The sequence below is a fragment of the Diabrotica virgifera genome, chromosome 6 (assembly GCF_917563875.1).
Source record: "Diabrotica virgifera virgifera chromosome 6, PGI_DIABVI_V3a".
Lineage (NCBI taxonomy): Eukaryota > Metazoa > Arthropoda > Insecta > Coleoptera > Chrysomelidae > Diabrotica > Diabrotica virgifera.
The window spans coordinates 71,567,418-71,588,770 of record NC_065448.1 but is presented as its reverse complement, the minus strand read 5'-3'; the positions used below and the strand labels follow the sequence as shown (position 1 = coordinate 71,588,770).

The window sequence follows — 21,353 nt, the reverse complement described above, 5'->3', positions numbered from 1 at the left end:
CACACCCCATTCCAAATTATGCAGCGCTTCCTTAAATATTCTATCTGAATATAAATTGAATAACAGTGGGGACAGTATGCAACCCTGTCTGACACCTCGTTGTATTTTGCATATTTCTGTTGATTTTCCATTTATGCAAGCTGTCGCTGTTTGACGCCAGTATAATTTTTCTATGATTCGTACATCTTGACTATCAACTCCTTTATCCTTTAATATTTTAATTAATTTGTGATGTTGTACTCGATCAAATGCCTTCTCATAATCAGTCAATACAGCAAAGACGTCTTTAATCTTTCCTTTGATCTCGGCATTTCTGCAATAACACATTTAGTGCAAAGAGTGCGTCCCGGGTTCCCAGTCCATTTCTGAAGCCAAATTGTGTTTCATCCTGGTCTTCTTCACATTTATCTCTGATTCTACTGTGGATGATACGTAGAAAGATTTTCAAGGTGTGGCTCATAAGGCTTATCATTCTATAATCGCTACAGTTTTTCGGACGTTGTTTTTTTGGTAGGGTTATGAATTCGGACTTTAACCAATCTTCAGGGATATCACCAGTCGAATAAACATCATTGAAAAATTTGACTAGTATTCCAATGTTTTCCTCATTTATGAGCTTTAACATTTCTGTAGGTATGTTGTCGGGACAAACGGCTTTCTTGTTTTTTGCCAATTTTATAGCATGTTGTATTTCTGATTTTAGTATTTCTGGTCCTTCACCTTCATCTAAAGTCTCCAGTTCTTCGGGTCTATCATCATTATACAGTTCATTTATATAATTATACCAGGTAGTTCGAATTTCGTGTTCGTCTATTATCATTTTTCCCGACGAATCGGTTATAATATGTGGAGTTTCCTTATGATAAAGACCAGCTACTTCTCTAACTTTTTTAAACATATTAAACGTATCATGTTTTTCATTTAACTTTTCTAATTCCTTGCATTTATCCTCCATCCATTTTTCTTTAGCTACCTTTATTTTTTGTTTAATTAGTTTCTGTTTTTCTTTGTATTCTGTTTTGTTATCTTTCAGTTTTCTTCTCTGCTCCATCAATTCCAGGATTTCATCAGTCATCCATTGTTGTTTTTTGTGCCTCTGCATCGTTGTTGTATATTTTTCCATTACTTTCCAGGTAAGATCTTTAAACGTGTTCCATATTTCTGTATTGTTTTCATTTGTTGAATTCTTTAGCTGATTATTCAGGTCATTTTCTATTAGCGTTTTGTTGGATGCTGATATATGTAATTTTGGTGTTTTGGGGCTTTCTTTGACTTTTTTGAGCTTCACTTGGATGTCAGCTATTAGAGGGTTATGGTCTGAACCGATATCTGCACCAGGATATGTCGTTAATCTTTTGACACCATTCTTAAATCTCTTGTTTACTAGAATATAATCTATCTGATTTCTAATTATATGAAGTTAGTTATCGCCTGGTCCCTTCCATGTATATAATCTTCTTTTGTGTAATTTGAACCATGTATTTGCGATTATCATGTCATGTTCTTGGCAAAACTGGTATAATCTATCGCCTCTTTCATTGCTCTCCCCTAGTCCATATTCACCTATCAGGTCAGATCTTCATCCTTGACCAATTTTCGCGATAAAATCTCAAATAATATATGTGATTTCGTTCCTTTTTAGATTGTTAAGTGTCTGTTTTAATTGACTATAGAATGATTCAACATCATTGTCATATTTCTTTTCTGAAGTAGGGGCATATATCTGGATATCATTGACATTAAATGGTTCACTATTTAATTGGAGTATCGCTAGTCTGTCGTTCACAGGTACAACATTTTTTACATATTTCTTGAATTTAGATGTTATAAATATGCTAACTCCATTCCTATGATGTACGTCATCTTCTACACTTCCAGAATAGTATAGTGTGCCTTCATCTTGTTCACATGTTCCCGCTCCAGGCCAGCGGAGCACACTGATGCCCATTATATCAATTTTTAAGCGTTTAACCTCTTGAACTAAGTTACTGAGCTTGCCTGCTGCATAGAGGCTTTTAACATTCCATGTGCCTACTCTGATTGTACTGCTAGACATTTTTAAAGTTGTCGTACTTTTTAAATTGTAGGGGTTTCGTGTGGTGACGACCGGGAAGGCCCTACAGGCTGGTGCGCACCCTTCCCTGCCGGATCTTGGTTTCCGAGATCCATAATCAGTAATACTCTGATTATGTTTGGATTGCGCCATGTTAACTTTACTCGGGAAAAATAATTGGAGTGGTTTCCCGTTGCCTTCCCCAATGATTTTTCTGGCGCATTAGGTTTACTCCTGTGGGTTGGATAATCGGAAAGGATTTTTGGATATTTGGTAGGAAACTTGGATCGGGACATGACCTCCCCTATTTGGGTTTGGGGGATAGCCATGGCTTGCGTGAGCAGGGTCGCGTCCCTGAAATAGATCTGACTTACACCGGGATCGTATAAGTGTATCTATCCGCTACGAATCCGCTTACTCCTCTAAGTATTTCTATTGCTTTTGATATCTCATTTTCTATTTTGATGTTAGCTTTCTGATTCCAATATAAGTTGAGAATTATTCGCATATCTACATTATCTATGTCTTTTCTTTCAAGAATGTCTCTTAGCCTATCGTGGCGTACTCTGTCAAACGCTTTTTCAAAATCGATAAAACAAAACATGCATGTACTTCTTGATTAACACGAATCAACTTATCGTACGTATCGTACGTACTTCGTCAAGAAGAACATCATCTTGAGGTGGGTTGAAGGACACAATGGAAGTAAAGGCAACCTCAGTGCTAAACAGATAGCTAATAAGTCAGCAGGTCAAAGACTCTTAGGTCCTGGTGATCTTTTTGGCTGGTCAACTACAACATTCGTGGAAGTTGTCAAATGTCACTCCCTCACGCAAACCGTGAAATGATGAGAAGAAGGGCCAGGATATACACTTACCAAGGTAACACTAAGGAACGTTGGGAAGACAGTATCAGAAAAGTATCTACTTGTAAAAGAGAATGTTGTAGACATCAAAAGTACTCGACAATTGGTTTTTTAACTTGCCATTATCGACTAAGCAAACACCTCCACATACTGGGGCTAGTAGACACACCTCTGTGCAGGAAGTGAGAAGTAGACGACGAAACTGTCGAGCATGTCCTATGTGAATGTCCGTGAAGTTATCGTCAATACGAGAGTATGCGTTTAGCGAGCCTTGGCCTACACCTGCCGACATAGGGGAGATGACCTCTGGTGATTTGTTCACCTTCCTGGACATGGCAGAATTGACAATGCAGCTTCCTGGTAGTGATGTTGATTATAGTTACTTTCGAGTATTCATTACAAATCGTTACTTTTGTATAAAGTAATCATTTAAAGCAGTGTTTCCCAAAGTGTGGGTCGCGACCCCCTGGGGGGTCGCAATGAGGTACTAGGGGGGTCGCCGGAAATTTCCAAAATAAGACAAAAACACTACTTTGTTAAATCATGTATTTTTATTTTAATAAAGCCGTAAATAAAAATTAACAATTAATTATCAAACGAAACATAAAACTAAATATTAAAAGTCCTTAAAAGTAAAAGAAAAAAATAAAGTCAAATATTACAATGTTAATGAGACCCATGCGCCTGTTTTTTTGAAACTAGTCTTTCAAATCTAGGCTGTGTATTTGAGACACACACAATTATATCGTTTTCAAGTACGAGACGATTTCTCACTTTTGTTTTAATGGCAGTCATAGACGAGAAACTTAACTCACATAAATATGATGTTACAAATGGAACCAAACATTTTACAGCTTCATTCGCCAACTGAGGGTATTCCTGCATCTTTTTGGTCCAAAATTCGTCCGGGTTCTGGGAAAAAAATTGGAGCTTTAACATTCCATCACTTGATATTTCAATAAGTTGTTTTTTCATGTTTATTGGTATTTCAGAATGTTGAAAGGAATCGGCTAAAAACGGATTCAGTATCCATCTGCAACTGTCGTAACTGTTTTGAATTTCTTCGGGGAAATAATCACAGAGCTGTTGTTTTAAATTAAGCAAAGTAACTTGCATGCCTGCATAAACTTGTTCAAAATTTGTAGCACTGTAACATACATTTTCTATAATTTCCTGAACGCACTGGAATGAGTCGAGCTGCTTTTTGCCAAGTGAAGTTGACCATAAATCGATTTTTCTTATAAACTCCTTAATATTATCTGTGGCTGTAATTATATTAATGTCGCGACATTGCAAATTACTGTTCAAAATATTTAATTGTTCGAATATATCAGCAAGGAAACCTAGTTTCAAAAGCCAAATAGAATCGGAAAATTGATTTTCATATGGGGACTTCTCATCTTTCAAATACATTAAAAGCTCTGCTCTTAAGTCAAATACTCTTTTTAAGACGTTGTCCCTTGAAAGCCACCTTACTTCGGTGTGATAAAGAAGATTTTGAAATATAGCACCCATGTCTTCGCAGATTTTTCGAAAAATACGGGTCTGTAAAGCTTTTCCTTTAATGGAATTTACAACTTTAATGATGGATTTCATAACACAGTCCATTTCAGGAGGTAAAGCTTTTGACGCCAGAGCTTCTCGATGTAAAAAACAATGTCTCCATGTGGCATTAGGCATTATTTCTTGTAATCTGACGACAAGACCAGATTGATGTCCTGTCATAGCTTTAGCGCCAACTGTGCATATAGCAATACATTTTCCCCAGTCAATAACATATTTACTTGTGCTTTTTACAAAACTGTCGAATAAACATTTTTCAGTGGTATTGGTCTCCAATGGGGAACAAAATAAAATATCTTCTTGAATGCCATTATTTGTATCATATCTTACAAACGTAATAAATTGGGCACAGTTAGATATATCCGTGGATTCGTCCATTTGAAGAGAGAAGTACGTGCATTTATTAAGATTTTCCACAACTTGCGCTTGAATATCTTCTGCCATATCACTAATTCTTCTTTGGATTATTTGACAGAGGTATTGTTTTTAACTTTGCAGACTCTTTTTCACCAATCATTATATGTACCGTTTCAACAGCTGCAGGCAAAATCAGATTTTCAGCAATTGTGTGCGGATTACTAGTTTTGGCAACGCGATAAGCAACTTTATAACTTGCTAATAATGCTTTTTCGTTAGTAGTGGTTGCCAATTGAGAAGTATCTTGCTGTTTGTGAAGGACGTTCAGCTTTCTTTCAAAGAATTCTACGGGTTTGTCTTTTTTATCTGGATGTTTGCTATTTAAATGTCGAAGTAACTTTGATGGCTTCATGCTTTCGTTTGACAATACTTCTCCACAAATAACACATTGTGGTTTATTGGAAATAATGGTAAAACCATATTTAAGATATTCATCACTGTAAAGTCTGTTTTTCTTTTTATTACTGCCACTTTCAGACGTAGATGGTTCTGCACTTCTTTTTAAAAACTTATCCATAATTTGTAATTTATCGTAGACGTAAATACGTAAATGGGAATACGTAAGTCGCAAAATATTTACTCATTACTTAATACCGCTGCATTCGCCACAACGTGCTGTTTCGAACTGAGGTCTCATTGCACATCGCCGCTTATATAAAGCCAAAACGAGGCTACGAGAACGTTCCAGAGTGCCATCTAGTAGCGAAGTAAGGAGTAGAGCCTTCGCGAATATCATGGAAAAGTATTGCGATGTAGACACAAAGATGTCGCGGTTTACAATGTGCAGTCGACTTTTTATTATTTATTTTTATTGTAAATGCTAGTCTGGCAGAAGTACTACTAGTGTACTAGTGGGACAGATCGCAATTATTAAAATAATTGTTGAATTTTTTAAATGTATTTAGTTTGAATTTAAACAGTAAAGTAAAATAAAACTTGAAAAACCATCAGTTGTAAATTAGGCACGCTATTTTTGTCGCTATTTTGGTTTGGGTGATGAGTAGGGGGTCATGAACAATTTTTTTAACAAAAAGAGGTCGCGCTTTAGATAAGTTTGGGAAACACTGATTTAAAGTATTCGTTACTTTGATTACTTTTGTTACTTTTGTATTTGGGTACCGGTAATCATATCGAGAATCGCATTTATCAGTACATATTTTGTATTAGTATTAGTAGGATACTTTGAATTCTATGATTACTCTTGTATTTGAGTACCGGTAATCATATCGAGCATCAATTGCATTGATACATCAATTGCATCAATATTAAGTGCCAAAAACAAACCCTCGAAACTCTAGATGACGTACCTTAGCAGTAACCCTGGGTACCCAGGTGCTTCGGAGGTTGGGTCTGATTATAAATTTGTGTTCAGTGACCCCAACTACCCTGAAATAAGAAAATCTGGCCCTTAATATACTGATTTTAACATGTTTATGCATTGTTAGATGCGTTTTATACACTTTAAAATGTAATAATGCGTTTCCACCTATTTTTTTATTGTAGACTTTCTTCCAGACGTCAGCCTGATCCTAAATACAATGCAAAAAGTTGCAGGTCTCTGTGTACCTACTATATTTAAAAAAAGATTTATACCTGTGTTTTTAGTGTTAAATGCCCTGGTCTAATAGGTCTGGATCTTGCGTATGAAAAAAAAGTTCAGTAATAGCAAGCTGAAAATTTGTCAATAGCTTAAGGCTGTCTAGTTGGACAAGCTTTGATATATGGGAACATTGGAACAGGGGAAGTTTTAATTGTGGAACAGGTTAAAAATTTTGAACGGTCAGACCACGAAAACGGCACCCGTATTTTGTCCGACAGAACAGACTTAAACTCTCCGAACAGAGATTAAACTTTCGTGCAAAAATCAGACTGCTATTTATCACCAAATGGGTGTTTTAATGAGTGGAACATGTGGAATATGTCAAATGACACGAATTATGACAGGTGATAAATAGCAGTCTGATTTTTGCATGAGAGTTTAATCTCTGTTCGGAGAGTTTAAGTCTATTCTGTCGGACAAAATAAATGTGCCGTTTTCGTGGTCTGACCGTTCCAAATTTTTAAGCTGTTCCACAATTAAAACTGCCCCTGTTCCAGTGTTCCCATATATCAAAGTTTATTTGACTAGACACCCTTAAGCTATTAACAAATTTTCAGCTTGCTATTAATCAACTTTTTTTTCATACGCGGGATCCAGACCTATAATAAAAACAATGCCATACCTACATTACATAAAATTAAAGTTGATGATCATAGTCTAGAAATATTTTCATTTCTACATATATTCCGGTCAATCTAAGCTATTTTTTTCTAGGTCTGATAAGAATAGTGTGTATTTATTATTAAAATCTAATGTGTTGCATTTTTATTTTCAAAAGAACTAACATCTGTGAAATTCTGTGAATTATCTACCGCGACAAATCATATAGATATCTGTTTCTGGGGCATGCTTTGTTAAATGATATACCTCCCTCTGTTTCAGCTACTTCTCAGTGCCCTGTAATCCTGTAAAACTCTTCATAGCCTTCGCCCTTCATAGATAAAATGTTAGTTAACTGTACTGATACTGAACACTCGTGGAATACCGGTCCGACATCAACCGATATCAACCGAGTAGATACAATACTCAAAATCAATATAGGTACTCGCTCTGATACGATTGGTACGAAGTAAAGAAGTAATCAGAGTAATCAAAGTAATCAAAATAACGATTTACCTCTCTGTATAGTAATCGTTACTTTCGGTATTCGTAAGTAACGAGTACTTTATAACGAATAGTTACTTTTTCAACATCACTATTTCCTGGGAGGATGCACAATGAGTCAGTCAATTGTGGCTTAAGTGCTGTGGGACTTGGTCCGCCCTCTCTACTCTACAGATATAAACAGTTTAATGTCAAGCTTATTATAATTCAGGATTTCTTTATAGTAGTTTTATTGTCGTTTACCTACTAACGTCATCCTTTTAGCAAGAATTGTTTTTACATCGGTTTTATAGTTTTGTTTATAAATATGATTTTTTTAATTATGCGAAACGTAAATATACGTTTCGAAGATAGTACTAGATCTAGGTCTACTACGAACGTAGATATTCCAAAAATAATAACATATTCAAATAGAAAATGTAAAATACTTCAAGGGATATAGAAAATTCTGCTGAATTTTTATAGTAGATTTTTTCGTGAAGAGATTAACGGATTCCGCTAATATTTTTTTTATTATTTTAGACCTTTCTTTAGTATTTACACAGTTATGCAAAGATTTACTCAATTTTTTTTGTACTTATACCGGGTGAAAGAAAAGAAATGTTTTTCTTATGTTAAGTTTGAGACGCCCTGTAGGGAGGACGAGGTACAAATGGGAGTATATATCGAAATCGTATTTTAGTCTTATGTTTTGTGAACATTTTGTTTTTTGAATGTCCCTGATATCTTTAGAAATAAAAAAAATAGACGGTTTTGTAATTTAACATGTATATTTTAACCGAAACAAAAGTTTGAGACACCTTGTAGGGAGAAAAAGGCACAAAGGTGAGTATACCTCGATATTTTGTTGTAGTCTCATATTTTGTGAATATTTTATTTTTTTAATTTCTCTGATATCTTTAATAACAAGAAAAACTAGACGATATTACACTTTAATATGTGTTTTAACTGACGACATGCGTCACATCACACATGTGAAACATAGAAAACCATATTAAAGAGTAATACCGTCTAGTTTATTTGTTATTAAAGATATCAGAGAAATTAAAAAAATAAAACATTCAAAAAATATGAGACTACAACAGAATATCGGGGAATACTTAACTTTGTGCCTTTTTCTCCCTACAAGGTGTCTCAAACTTTTGTTTCGGTTAATATACATGTTAAATTACAAAACCGTCTATTTTTTTGTTTCTAAAAATATCAGGGACATTCAAACAACAGCATGTTCACAAAACATAAGACTACAATATTATTCTGATGTGTACTCACATTTGTACCTCGTTCTCTCTACAGGGTGTCTCAAACTTAACACAAGAAAAACATATTTTTTTCTTCCACCCGGTATAAGTACAAAAAATAAGTTTGAGTAAACCTTTGCACAACTGTGTAAATACTAAAGAAAAGGCTAAAATAAAAATAAAATAGCGGAATCCGTCTGTTCGCGAAAGAATCAACTATGAAAATCAGCAGAATTTTCTATATCCCTAACTTTTGACGAGCAGTTTATTTCGAGGCCGCTACCATATGAAAATTTTTCTGATTTGGATTCTTTGCGGATTACTGTTCAAAAATGTCCCCTTTAAACACATCGGAAGGGTGCCGTTCGAAATTTTTGGGCAGAAATTGTTTGAACAATTTTTTTAAACAAATTCAAGAGATTGCCTTTTTGTTCCGGAAAATATTTTTTAGGTTTTGGATCATTATAAACAAATATGTCTTTTGATTTTTCTCAAAAGTTGATAGTTTTCGAGTTACAAGTGATCTAAAACTCATAAATATGTAAATTAATATTTTTGAGGTAGTAAAGTACCTAAATTAAAGTCTAATCATTCAATTTCAGGATGCTAAAGAGTAATCGGACACTGTTTCAAATTAGACCGTTGTTTTTAATTGTTAATTAAACGCGTCCCCTCGACTTTTAGGCCGCCGCGTCACTGCGCGTCGCACTATATGGTGCGTCTCTGTATCATTATATGATTGCCGTATTTAATTAGCACATTGGCAATAATTAATTAAATAAATAAATAAATTATTGAAAGCAAATATGTTAATAAGTATCAAGTATTGTTTGGTTCCTCTTCTTCTACTTCTTGTACTTCTATCGAGACATACTTCCTATTTTTCTTCATCGTTGCCCCTTATTTTATTAGAATATTCCTATTCCATGTCTCTAGGATGACTTAAGCTTTTTCTAATTAGTGATTTATATAGGGCTATTCTATTCTATTTTCTGTCATTCTGCTATTGGTTATTTAATTCATTCTGTCGAAATTGTACCTACACAATTTTATTAATGTTGTCTATTCCTTACTTCTTGATCTGTTCATCAGTGTATTTCCTGTTGTTTTTCTACTACTACCACAGATTATCAGAACACATATTGTGTTCTACCAAGAAGAAAACAAGCGAACAAATTAAAAGACGAATAAACCTTACAAATACGTCATACTACGGACCCTCAACCAGAAGGATTAGAGATTTTTGGAAATATTGGCATATATTGGAAGCTATAATCGACCAAGGGCAGTGACACAAAAGATATAGGTAACTTCAAATTATATCCAACTTTTTAATGAAACCAGACCTAGCAACGTTCATTTAGACAAGGCGGAAACGGCGGGTTCGTTGGGAAAAATATTCCCATGAGATATTTTTGCATAATCACATTCGTGAGACATCCCAGAATAAGGATCAAGAAGTCGCCCACGTGAAAAGTGGGCCAATTTTTTTTAACAATTTTTTTTTTAATTAAATTGCAAAAATCAATATTTTTGGCCCCGACTATTTTTTTTTAGGTTTTTTGGACCATTGTGGACAAAAAAACTCTCTTATAATTTTTCTCTAAAGTTGATCTTTTTCGAGTTATAAGCAATTTAAAATTTGAAAAACGCGAAAATGGCTATTTTTAAGATTTAATAACTCGGTTAAAAATTATTATTATGAAAGTCAGAAAAAGACTAAATCAAAGTTTAAAGTCGCCGCTACATGATCCTGAAGAAATCTGTTTCAATAATTTACTACTAAGCTGTTATTTTTAATTAATAAAAAAGAGCGGTTAGATCATATTGACGCCGCTGTAAATGTGAGTGCGAGTAAGATGCACAATTGGACTTCTGGAATGGCTTCTCTCTCGCACTCAGAATTTACAGCGGCCGCACACGTGCATGGCGCGTATTATTATTACTTAAAAATAACAGCTTAGTAATAAAATAATGACAAAAATTTCTTCAGGGTCTTGTAGGGGTGGCTTTAAACTTTGATTTAGTCATATATTGACTTTCATAATAATAACTTTTAACCGAATTATTAAGCCTTGAAAATCGCCATTTTTCGATTTTTTCAATTTTAAATTGCTTATAAGTCGAAAACGATCAACTTCAGAGAAAAATTATAAGAGACCTTTTTTCTCCAGAATGGTCCAAACAATTAAAGAAAAAATTGTTCGGGCCGAAAACATTGATACTTGCAATTTGATTAAAAAAAAATTGTTAAAAAAAATTGGCCCACTTTTCACGTGGGCGACTTCTTGAACCTTATTCTGTGATATCTCACGAATATGATTATGCAAAAAAATCTCATGGGAATATTTTTCCCTTCGAACCCGCCGTTTTCGCCTTGTCTATTAAAACAAAGCGAGGGGCTGAACACATATAATACGAATGCCAGACAACACGATTGCTAAAAAACTAACTACATGACATCTGTAGAACGAAGGAGCTTACGGGCTTACCTCGAATTAGGTGGTTAGATGGAGTTAAGACTGACATAGGGATATTAAATCATTGAATATGGCAACAGGTCGTCAGAATAAGTGAATAAGAACATAATGACGACGAATCTTAGAGTAGGCCAGGATCCACAAAGGACTGTCGAACCAAAGATGGTGATGACGATGATCGTGACAATACAGGAATATAAGCTAATTATATGAAACATATTATAATACCTGAATAACTTTGATAAATAGTACGTGTAAATATCAAAAGTACGTGTAAATAATAAACTGTCTGATAGCTTCGAAATCAACAGTGGACTCAAACAGGGTGATGCGTTATCTCCACTACTTTTTAACCTTGTATTAGAGAAAGTCATGCGGCTGGCCGAAATAAAAACAGAACTGCTATCGGTTCAAGGTCCCAAGTTATTACTAGCATACGCAGATGACATTGATCTCGTTGGAGACTCCATCCTATCCACAAAAGCCATTTTCAACAAGGTGGAAGGAGCAACAAGCGAAGTAGGGCTGAGTATTAATGAAGAGCAGACGAAATATATGTGTATAAATAGAACGACACGAAGAGACAGGATAGGACAAAATGTGACGGTCAACACCTTCAATTTCGAAAGAGTACAACGTTTTAAGTATCTGGGGCCGTAATCACAGCTGACAACGATGTTACTGAAGAAATAAAAGACAGAATCCAATCAGCAAATCGCTGTCTATTCGCACTGTATAAGCTTATAAAATAAAAAAAATCTTACAAGAAGTTCCAAGATCAAAATCTATAAATCCATCGTCAGACCTGTACTAACATATGGTTGCGAAACGTGGACCATGACCAAATCAAACGAAGAAAAGCTTAGACGTTTTGAACAAAAAATACTTAGAAAAATTTTCGGACATCACCACGATATTAACACAAACCAGTATAAGATCAGAACCAACTTCGAATTAAAAGAACTCTACAATGACACCGATATTGTCCAAGAAATTAAATCACAGCGACTAAGATGGGCAGGCCACGTGCAAAGACTTCATAACGAGAGACTTGTAAGACTGGTATCGGAGGAGATTCCTACAGGCAATAGACCACTCGGACGTCCCAGAATGCGATGGAGAGATAACATCCAAGCAGATCTCCGAAAAATGAACATCCCATTTGACCCTAGGTTGATGGAAGACCGAACAAATTGGAAGAAAGTTGTCCAGTCAGCCAGGACCCACCCAGGGTAGTAGCGCTACGTGATGATGATGAATAACTTTGATAAGAAAGATTGCAACAAAGAATCTGAAGTTTCCTCTCCGAGTCTAGAATAAAAAATATGAAAAAAAAATTTTTAAGAAACGCTTTTCTTTAGTTACGAGTGACTAAAATTAAAAATATTATAAAAAAATCAACTAAAAAGTAAAAAATAAAAAAAAATTGAAAAAATCTAACACATCCGTCAAAGAAAAGCCTGGCGCGTGTTCATCGAATAAACGGTTTTCGCCCCACGCTTTAGATAGATCTACTTCAGGGATGCGACCCTGCCCACGTGAGCCATAATTATCTCCCAATCTCCTGGTACCTGGGAGAAATTATGTCCTAAACCCATTCTCCCACCTAATTACCAAAGTTTCCCTTTCCATATCCTACTCTGTCAGACAGCAGCATCAGAACCAAAATAGAGCGTAAGGGAAATGATCCTGGATCGGTCTATTATTGGATACTGGAGCTGTTATAGCCTAATAAAATTTAAAAAAATCAAAATGTAAATTCGTACAGGTTGAAACAAATTTGATATCAAAGTTTAGGTGGGTACAAAAGATATTTTCGAGAAAGTATCCAAATCATACAAGGGGATCATTATTTAAATGATTAAAAAGGGGTCATTTTTGCCAAAAAAATATTTTTTAACTGCTGAGGTTATTAAGCTTATTAATGAAGGTCTACCGGACATTTTTCTGCAAACTTGAATTATCATTTTTTTCACATAAGACTTACTAAATTAAATTTGACCCCCTATTTATTTAAATAATTGTATATAAAACTTTAAAAACAAATTTTCAAAAAATTATTTTTAGGGTTTTGAATAAGCACTATAACATGTCTTATTTTACAGACAAAGTTGCACTATGTTACCAGTATTAATCGAAAAAAAATTGGTCGAAAAATATTTAATATTTTTTGAGATATTAAATTTGTTTATTAAATGTTACTATATTTTGAATTGCAAAAACGCGGTTGTTGCCAAAGAAATATTCACCTGCATAAGATCTCATTTTTTTAATTTTTAGGTATATTTTCGATAAATGTATTGATAAATTCAAATTTCAGTTAAACTCCCCCCTAAAGTGGCATTTGAAAATTATTCAAATTTGTTTATAATTTGTTTTTTTAATAACGTCGCGGCGATTAAGTATTTTGAAATGCCGTTTCGATAATTGGGTTCCTGGGAGTTTTTTACTAATTAACAAATGTTTTTGTCGTTTTTTCTTCTTCTTTTTCTCTGAGTTGTAGATTCTAGACCTAAAAATATTAAGATTTAACTAAAATCTCTTACATAAAATGTGGCTACTTACTGAGTCACAGGGTGTTTTATTTAAAAATTTAAAAAATATTGTTACCAAGTACTTTAAAACTATTTGACGTATCCTCATCATACTTGGCAGAAAGTGTGGCTATTATACACTCTACTAAATTGCGATTAATAAACGTTTCTAGCTAGTGCCAGAGGCGTACGACAGGGGATAGTGAATGATTGACCCTTCCCAAATTCTACGCTACTGAGTGAATTAGTATTTTAGCGAAATTTTTCGATTCTTCAATACTTTGTATGTAAATAACTTTATTGGTATCGATAAAGTCATCAGTTTGCGAGATATTGGAAGTTTAAAATGAATGAATCAAAATAACTATGCCGTTTCAGTTTTAACGTCCAATATCTCGAAAACTAATGACTTAATCGTTACCAGTAAGGAGCATATTATTTACATAGAAAGTATTGGAGACTCGAAAAATTTCGCTAAAATAGTAATTCCCTCAGTGGCGTAGAATTTGGGAAAGGTCAACCATTAACTGACCCCTGTCGTACACCTCTGGTAGTAGCTAGAAACTTTTATTTATCACAATTTAGTAGACTGTATAGTATCCACACTTTCTGCCAAGTATGATAAGGATACGTCAAATAGTTTGAAAGTACTTGGTAAAAATAATTTTAAAATTTTTAAATAAAACACCGTCTAACTCAGTAAATAGCCACATTTTATTAAAGTCATTTTAGACCAATCTTAATATTTTTAGGTCTAGAATCTACAACTTAGAGATTCGACATTATTAATGAAACTTAACTCTAAAAGGGCCGTAGCAATATAACTCTAAGAAAAAAAAAGAAGAAGAAAAAAAAACAAAAAAATTGGTTAATTAGTGAAAAATTCCCAGGAACCCAATTGTCGAAACGGCATTTCAAAACATTTAATCCTCGCGACGTTATTAAAAAAAAATTATAAACAAATTTTAATAATTTTCAAATGCCATTTTAGGCGAAAGTTTAATTGAAATTTGAATTTATTAATACATTTATCGAAAATATACATAAAAATAAAAAAAATAATATTTAATACAGGCGAATATTTCTTTGGCAACAACCACGTTTTTGCAATTAAAAATAAAGTAACATTTAATAAACAAATTCAATATCTCAAAAAATATTAAATATTTTTGGACCAATTTTTTTTAATAAAACTGATAACATAGCGCAACTTCTCCTGTAAAATAAGATATTTTATAGGGCTTATTTAAAACGTTAAAAATAATTTTTTGCAAATGGGTTTTTAAAGTTTTACGTATAAATATTTAAATAAATAGGGGGTGAAATTTAATTTAATAAGTCTTATGTGAAAGATTTACCCTTTAACTTTGCAGAAAACAATCCTATTGACCTTCATTAGTAATTGAATGACTTCAGCAGTTAAAAAAAGTATTTTTTTTTTGCAAAAATGACCCCTTTTTAATTATTTAAACAATGATCCCCTTGTATGATTTGGATACTTTTTTGAAAATATCTTTTGTACCCACCTAAACTTTGATATAAAATTTGTTTCAACCTGTACGAATTTACATTTTGATTTACATGTAGTGTAATTTTATTTTACTAGGCTATTAGAATAACCGAACGTTTGCCGGTATAAGTAATCACCCACTTGTTGGTCAACAGCTACGGGTGGAAGAACCGATACGTGGTAGGGCACTTCATTGCCCTGGAGTCGAGAAATTAACTCCGAAGGCGGAAGAGCTAAATTAGTCAACGGCATTGAGATGTGGAAAGCCACGGGATGACTACCACATTAAAGATCCGCGTGGATATCCTTAGTAAAAATCATCATGGACCCTCTAATTGATAATTTACTTAATGATCATGGAGCTCGGAATCCAAGATCCGGCAGGGGAGGACGATCAGATTTAGACGACAGTGCCTCTCAGGTCGTCATCAAGGTAAATCCCTGTCAAAGAAATAAGAATAACTCTATAGCATTGAAAATTGGAACCTGGAACGTAAGAAGTTTATACCAATCAGGCAAACTCGATAACGCTATGTCGGATATGTGCAGAATGAAGATTAATATACTGGTTCTTAGTGATATACAATGGCCCGGATCAGGAAAATGTAACACCAGAAATGGAACACTGTATTATTCCGGAAACAATGACCCCAATCACAAACAGGGAGTTGGAATTATATTTGACAACAATTCTCGGAAAGCCGTTTGTAACGTTGTTCCTTACTCTGATCGAGTATTAATGCTGTCTCTCAACTCTCATTTAAATCGTAAAATAAATATAATCCAAGTATATGCACCCACTGCAGACAAGGATGAAGACACCATAGAGGCCTTCTATGAACAAATTGGCAATGTCTTAAAGCTAACTAAAAGACATGACATAAATATTATAATGGGCGATTTGAACGCTAAAGTCGGTCAAGGAGAAGTGGAGAATTGTGTGGGGCGATATGGACTCGGGGAAAGAAATGAACATGGCGATAGGCTTGTTGATTTCTGTATCAATGAGGAACTCATAATTGCAAATACCTTGTTCAAACTCCCTAAACGGAGACTATATACATGGAAGTCACCAGCTGACAATAACAACAAAATAGTCAGAAATCAAATAGATTATATTATCGTCAACAGAAGATATAGAAATTCTATAATATCATCTAAAACTTATCCAGGAGCGGACATATCCACATCTCAATACAAAGAAATTCAGAGAAACATCAGAAAGAAAATTCGAGAGGCAAAAGAGAGGTGGCTCTCCGACAGATGCAAAGAAATAGAAGACCTGGATAAAAAGTATGACAGCTTAAATTTACACAAAAAAATCAAAGAAATGACAGGTTCTAGAAAAAGCACAAGAACGAATACCCTTAAAAATGATAAAGGGGATATTATTACTGACGTGAAGGAGAGATTGTGTCAATGGACCAATTACATCCAACAACTCTTTAATGATGAAAGAGGAGAACTGTCATTAGAAATCACAGAGGATACTGGACCACCAATATTAAGAGACGAAGTCATCTATGCCATCAAAAACACGAAAGAGGGTAAAGCTACTGGACCAGATGATGTGCCCATCGAATTATTAAAACTGATTGATGAATATGTTATTGATGTAATGGTTGAACTCTTTAATCTAATATATCGGACTGCCACAATCCCCAAACAATGGCTGCAATCAACCTTTGTAGCAATTCCCAAAAAGTCAAGTGCAACAACCTGCTCGGATCACAGAACAATATCTTTAATGAGTCACACACTTAAAACATTTTTGAAAATAATACACAGTAGAATTGTTAAAACTCTCGAATATGAAATCAGTGACACACAATTTGGCTTTAGAAATGGTATGAGCAAGCGAGATGCTTTGTTCGGCTTGAATGTGCTGGCCCAGAGATGCATGGACATGAATCAGGATATGTACTTATGTTTTGTAGACTTTGAAAAGGCATTTGATAAAGTTCAACATAAAAAGCTTGTAGATATATTAAAAAGCAAAAATATTGACAGTCGTGACATGAAAATTATATCTAATATATATTGGAATCAAACTGCCAAGGTAAGAGTTGACAACCAGGACACCCAAGATATCAAAATACAGAGAGGAGTCCGTCAGGGTTGCGTGCTGTCTCCACTACTTTTCAATGTCTACAGTGAAGCGGTATTTCAAGAAGCGCTCTCAAATTCAATAGAAGGTATATCTATCAATGGAGAAGTTTTGAACAATTTACGTTTTGCAGACGATACAGTAATAATAACAGATAACAACAATGATTTACAGAATGTTATGCAATGGAAGCGTGGACGTTGAAACAAGTCCATTTGAATAAGTTGGCCGCTTTTGAATTTTGGTGTTACAGAAGAATCCTACGAATATCATGGAATCAAGGAATGTCGAACGTGGAAGTAACTAGAAGGATAGGAAATCAACCGGAAATAATACTATCAAAAGACGAAAATTTGAGTACTTGGGACATGTGATGAGAGGGCAAAAATACTCATTATTACAACTTGTTATGCAAGGCAAAATCCGAGAAAAACGAAATGTGGGAAGACGAAGAACATCCTGGCTTAAGAACTTACGGGAATGGTTCGAATGCAGTAGTGCAGAGCTATTTAGAGCGGCAGTCAGCAGGGTCTGCATTGCTATGATGATTTCTAACCTTCGATAGAAGATGGAACTTAAAGAAGAAGAAGCCTCACGCTTTTCTTTAACGAATGTGTTAGATTTTTTCAATTTGTTTTTATTTTTTACTTTTTAGTTGATTTTTTTATAATATTTTTAATTTTAGTCACTCGTAACTAAAGAAAAGCGTTTCTTAAAAATTTTTTTTCATATTTTTTATTTTTTACTTTTTATCTTACACTTTTCAAACCTTTAAAATATATCGTCATGTTTATTAAAATGTGTATAAAACATATTGATGGACTAACATGAAAAGTAGTCGGAATCGGCAAAAAATTTAAAACTTTATTGTTTATTAATGAAGCATAACGTAAACAATTAACGTAAAAAGTGAAATTATGTATTGTTCTTATCATTAGCTACACAATCCGTAAAAGTTTCAAGTTTTTACATCGTAAAAAACAAGAGAATTTAAGCGTTTTCCATTAAAATCGTTTTTTTTTTTATTTAAACAAATAATAAACATGAAAAAAAATTTTTTTATTGACTATTCGTGTATTGTTCCCGCGAATGCATATGTCTGTAAATTTTCATTTATTTGCATTGAAGAAAAGGCAGTCAAATTAACGTCTAAAGATTTGTCGCAAACTATTGAACTAAATAAAAGCGTTTAAAAAAGATCATAATTGACGATTCATAAAATAACCAGTATTATATACATTTATATAGTGTAGCTCTAAAAATCTATTAGATTTATGGCTTCGCTGCTTCTCACCATGCGTTTCTATTTAGTACTTCTTCCTTTTCTAGTTTCTCAAATTTATAGTAAAAATATCGTATTCAATGCTCTTTATTTATTGTTATCGTCGTTTTTTCTTTCTTATTTCTAATTTTTCCTCCTATTTAACTATTTAGTCTTGTTTTTGGTAGCTTTGGTAGTCTAGTTCTTTAAGCACTCCCATTATTTTTGCTTCTACCTATAAATCTTCCAATTCTTTTAGGTCCTCTAATCCACGTATTTAGAGTAATATATTTTTTTGAAAAACTTTCTTCTTCTTCTTCTTCTTCTTCTTCTTATGCAATCCACTAATGGATGTTCGCGATCACGTTTGACCATTTTTCTCTATCCCTTGCAGTATGTATTAGGTCTCCTATGTTTTTTAGTCCTGTCCATTGTTTGACATTACGGAGCCATGACATTTTCTTCCTGCCCACTCCCCCTCTTCCTTCGATCTTTTCTTCAATTAAGGTTTGCAGAAACTGATATCTTTCATTTCTAATTATGTGTCCCAGGTATGCCGTTTTTCTCTGTTTAATTGTGCACATCAGTTGTCGTTCTGTACCAATTCTCAGGATTTCTTCATTTGTTATTCTTGCGGTCCAGGGAACTTTAAGGATTCGTCGATAGATCCACATCTCAAATGCCTCTAGCTTATTCATTGTGTTTATTTTTAAAGTCCATCCTTCCATGCCATATAGGAGCACCGACCATATATAGCAAAACTTAGCAAAAACTTTCATTTCTATATATTTAATATTTTTGCATCTTCTTCTTCTTGTGCCGTCTTCTAATGAAGTTTGACGATCACTTCTTTAAACTTTAAACGCTTCTCTATCTTTTACAACTTGAAATATCTATTCAACACTGAGGTTGGACCAATCTCTGATATTCCTCAGCCAAGATTTTTCTTTCTTCCCAAGCCTTTTTTTCCTTCTACTAAATTTGTACTACATTTTCCCAAGCTTACAAAACTGCTGGTTCTCCTGTTTCATCGTGTGAACACTTTTGCTTTTAGTGAACCCATTAAATTTCTGCAAACATTGTTGGCTGTGGCCTAAGGATGCCACCTTAACACGTTTTTGGGTCTCTCTTTTTACTTTCAGGTTCGAACCAAATATGAATCTGAGATATTCAAATCGGTCTATTTAATTGGATATGGACTATTTTTCAAATATCAGCAATGATGATAGTTTTTTATTTGACATATAATTTATCACCCCACCTCATAGATTTAATACTCGATTCTTTTATAAACTTCACTTCAGGTTCTGTTGGTTATTAATTCATACGTTTGTTTTTAATTTGATTATTTCACTCTTTCCAGTTTTTAATTTTCTTTGAAGATCGTTCTTTGAGATTTTATGTCTCTCTATCGTTTTTTGTGTATTTCTTGATTCATCTTTCTTATTTCTACTTTAGTTGTGTTTTGTGTTTATATTCTCTTTTAGCCAAAAGTATAATCTTTGGCTTTCGCAGATATCTTGGATTAAGGCGGGTTGCGGTTGACATTACTAGTGAATAACGAACGTGGCGCACGCTTACGTATTTTGCTCGTGCTATTGTTAGATATTTTATTATCTATTTTCAAATTCGAGCAGTATATTTGTATTTTTGCAATGCATGATGCATGTATACAAATGTAGGTACTGCTCGAGTTTGAAAATAGATAATAAAATATCTGACAATAGCACGGACAAAATACATAAGCGTGAGCCACGTTCGTTATTCAGTAGTAATGTCAACCAGCCTTAATGCATTAAATTTGTAAACATTTAAATAAATTACTTGTATAGATGCGTTACGTCAATATTAATATAATATCATGAATAAAGTCCTTGATTATTATTATTATGATTAATAATAATAAGTAACTATTGTTGCAGATATCATTCCTGATGCAATCTCCAACAAGTGCGCTAGATGCAATGAAAAACAGAAGAAACAAGCAGGACTAATACTATCTCATCTTCTACTCAAGGAAAGGGATCTTTTCCTCGATCTGTGCACTAAATATGATCCAACTGGGGAAGCTCGTAAAGCAAATGGAATTGATGAAGACTACGATGAAGACTATGAAGATTCTAAATAATTAATTGTTTAAGAAAAGTTTCATTTTGTAGGATTTAGTTTTTGTATAAACGATTATTTTAATAAATAAAATAAATTTAAAATATAAATATAAACGAGGTACGTTTTAAGTATTTTTATTGACCATTTCACAAGATGAAACAAAATTAGATGCCTTCGAGGTGTAGATATGCAAGAAAATTTTTTGCATTTAATATATTAACCTAGAAATACAAAACTGAAAATATACAGTTGCGATCAGACCAGTAGTTACATACGCAGCTGAGCCAATGTGCCTCGCAGAAAAAATGAGGAAAAACTAAGAATATTCGAAAGAAAAAACCTCAGATGGATTATGGGCCCGATAAGAATGGAAAACGGAGAAATGAGAAGAAGAATGACCCATTTACTAAGAGAGATAATGAAGGGAGAAGATATAGTAAAGCGCAGAGACTGAGACAGTACACAACGGCACCCAGACACGACGTCAAAATTATACTGGGAGACTTCAA

General features: G+C 33.9%; 1 protein-coding gene across 2 annotated transcripts in view; it reads left to right on the top strand.

Annotated features, from left to right (window-relative positions):
- Positions 1–20,957, top strand: part of LOC126887525 (allergen Tha p 1-like) — a 44,715-nt gene extending 23,758 nt beyond the window's left edge. For both annotated transcript variants that reach the window (XM_050655156.1, XM_050655157.1), the window contains exon 2: positions 20,658–20,957. In XM_050655156.1, the coding sequence (XP_050511113.1) occupies positions 20,658–20,863 (206 nt within the window). In that variant the 3' untranslated portion in view covers positions 20,864–20,957. The remainder of the gene's footprint in view (positions 1–20,657) is intronic.
- The last annotated feature ends 396 nt before the right edge of the window (positions 20,958–21,353 follow it).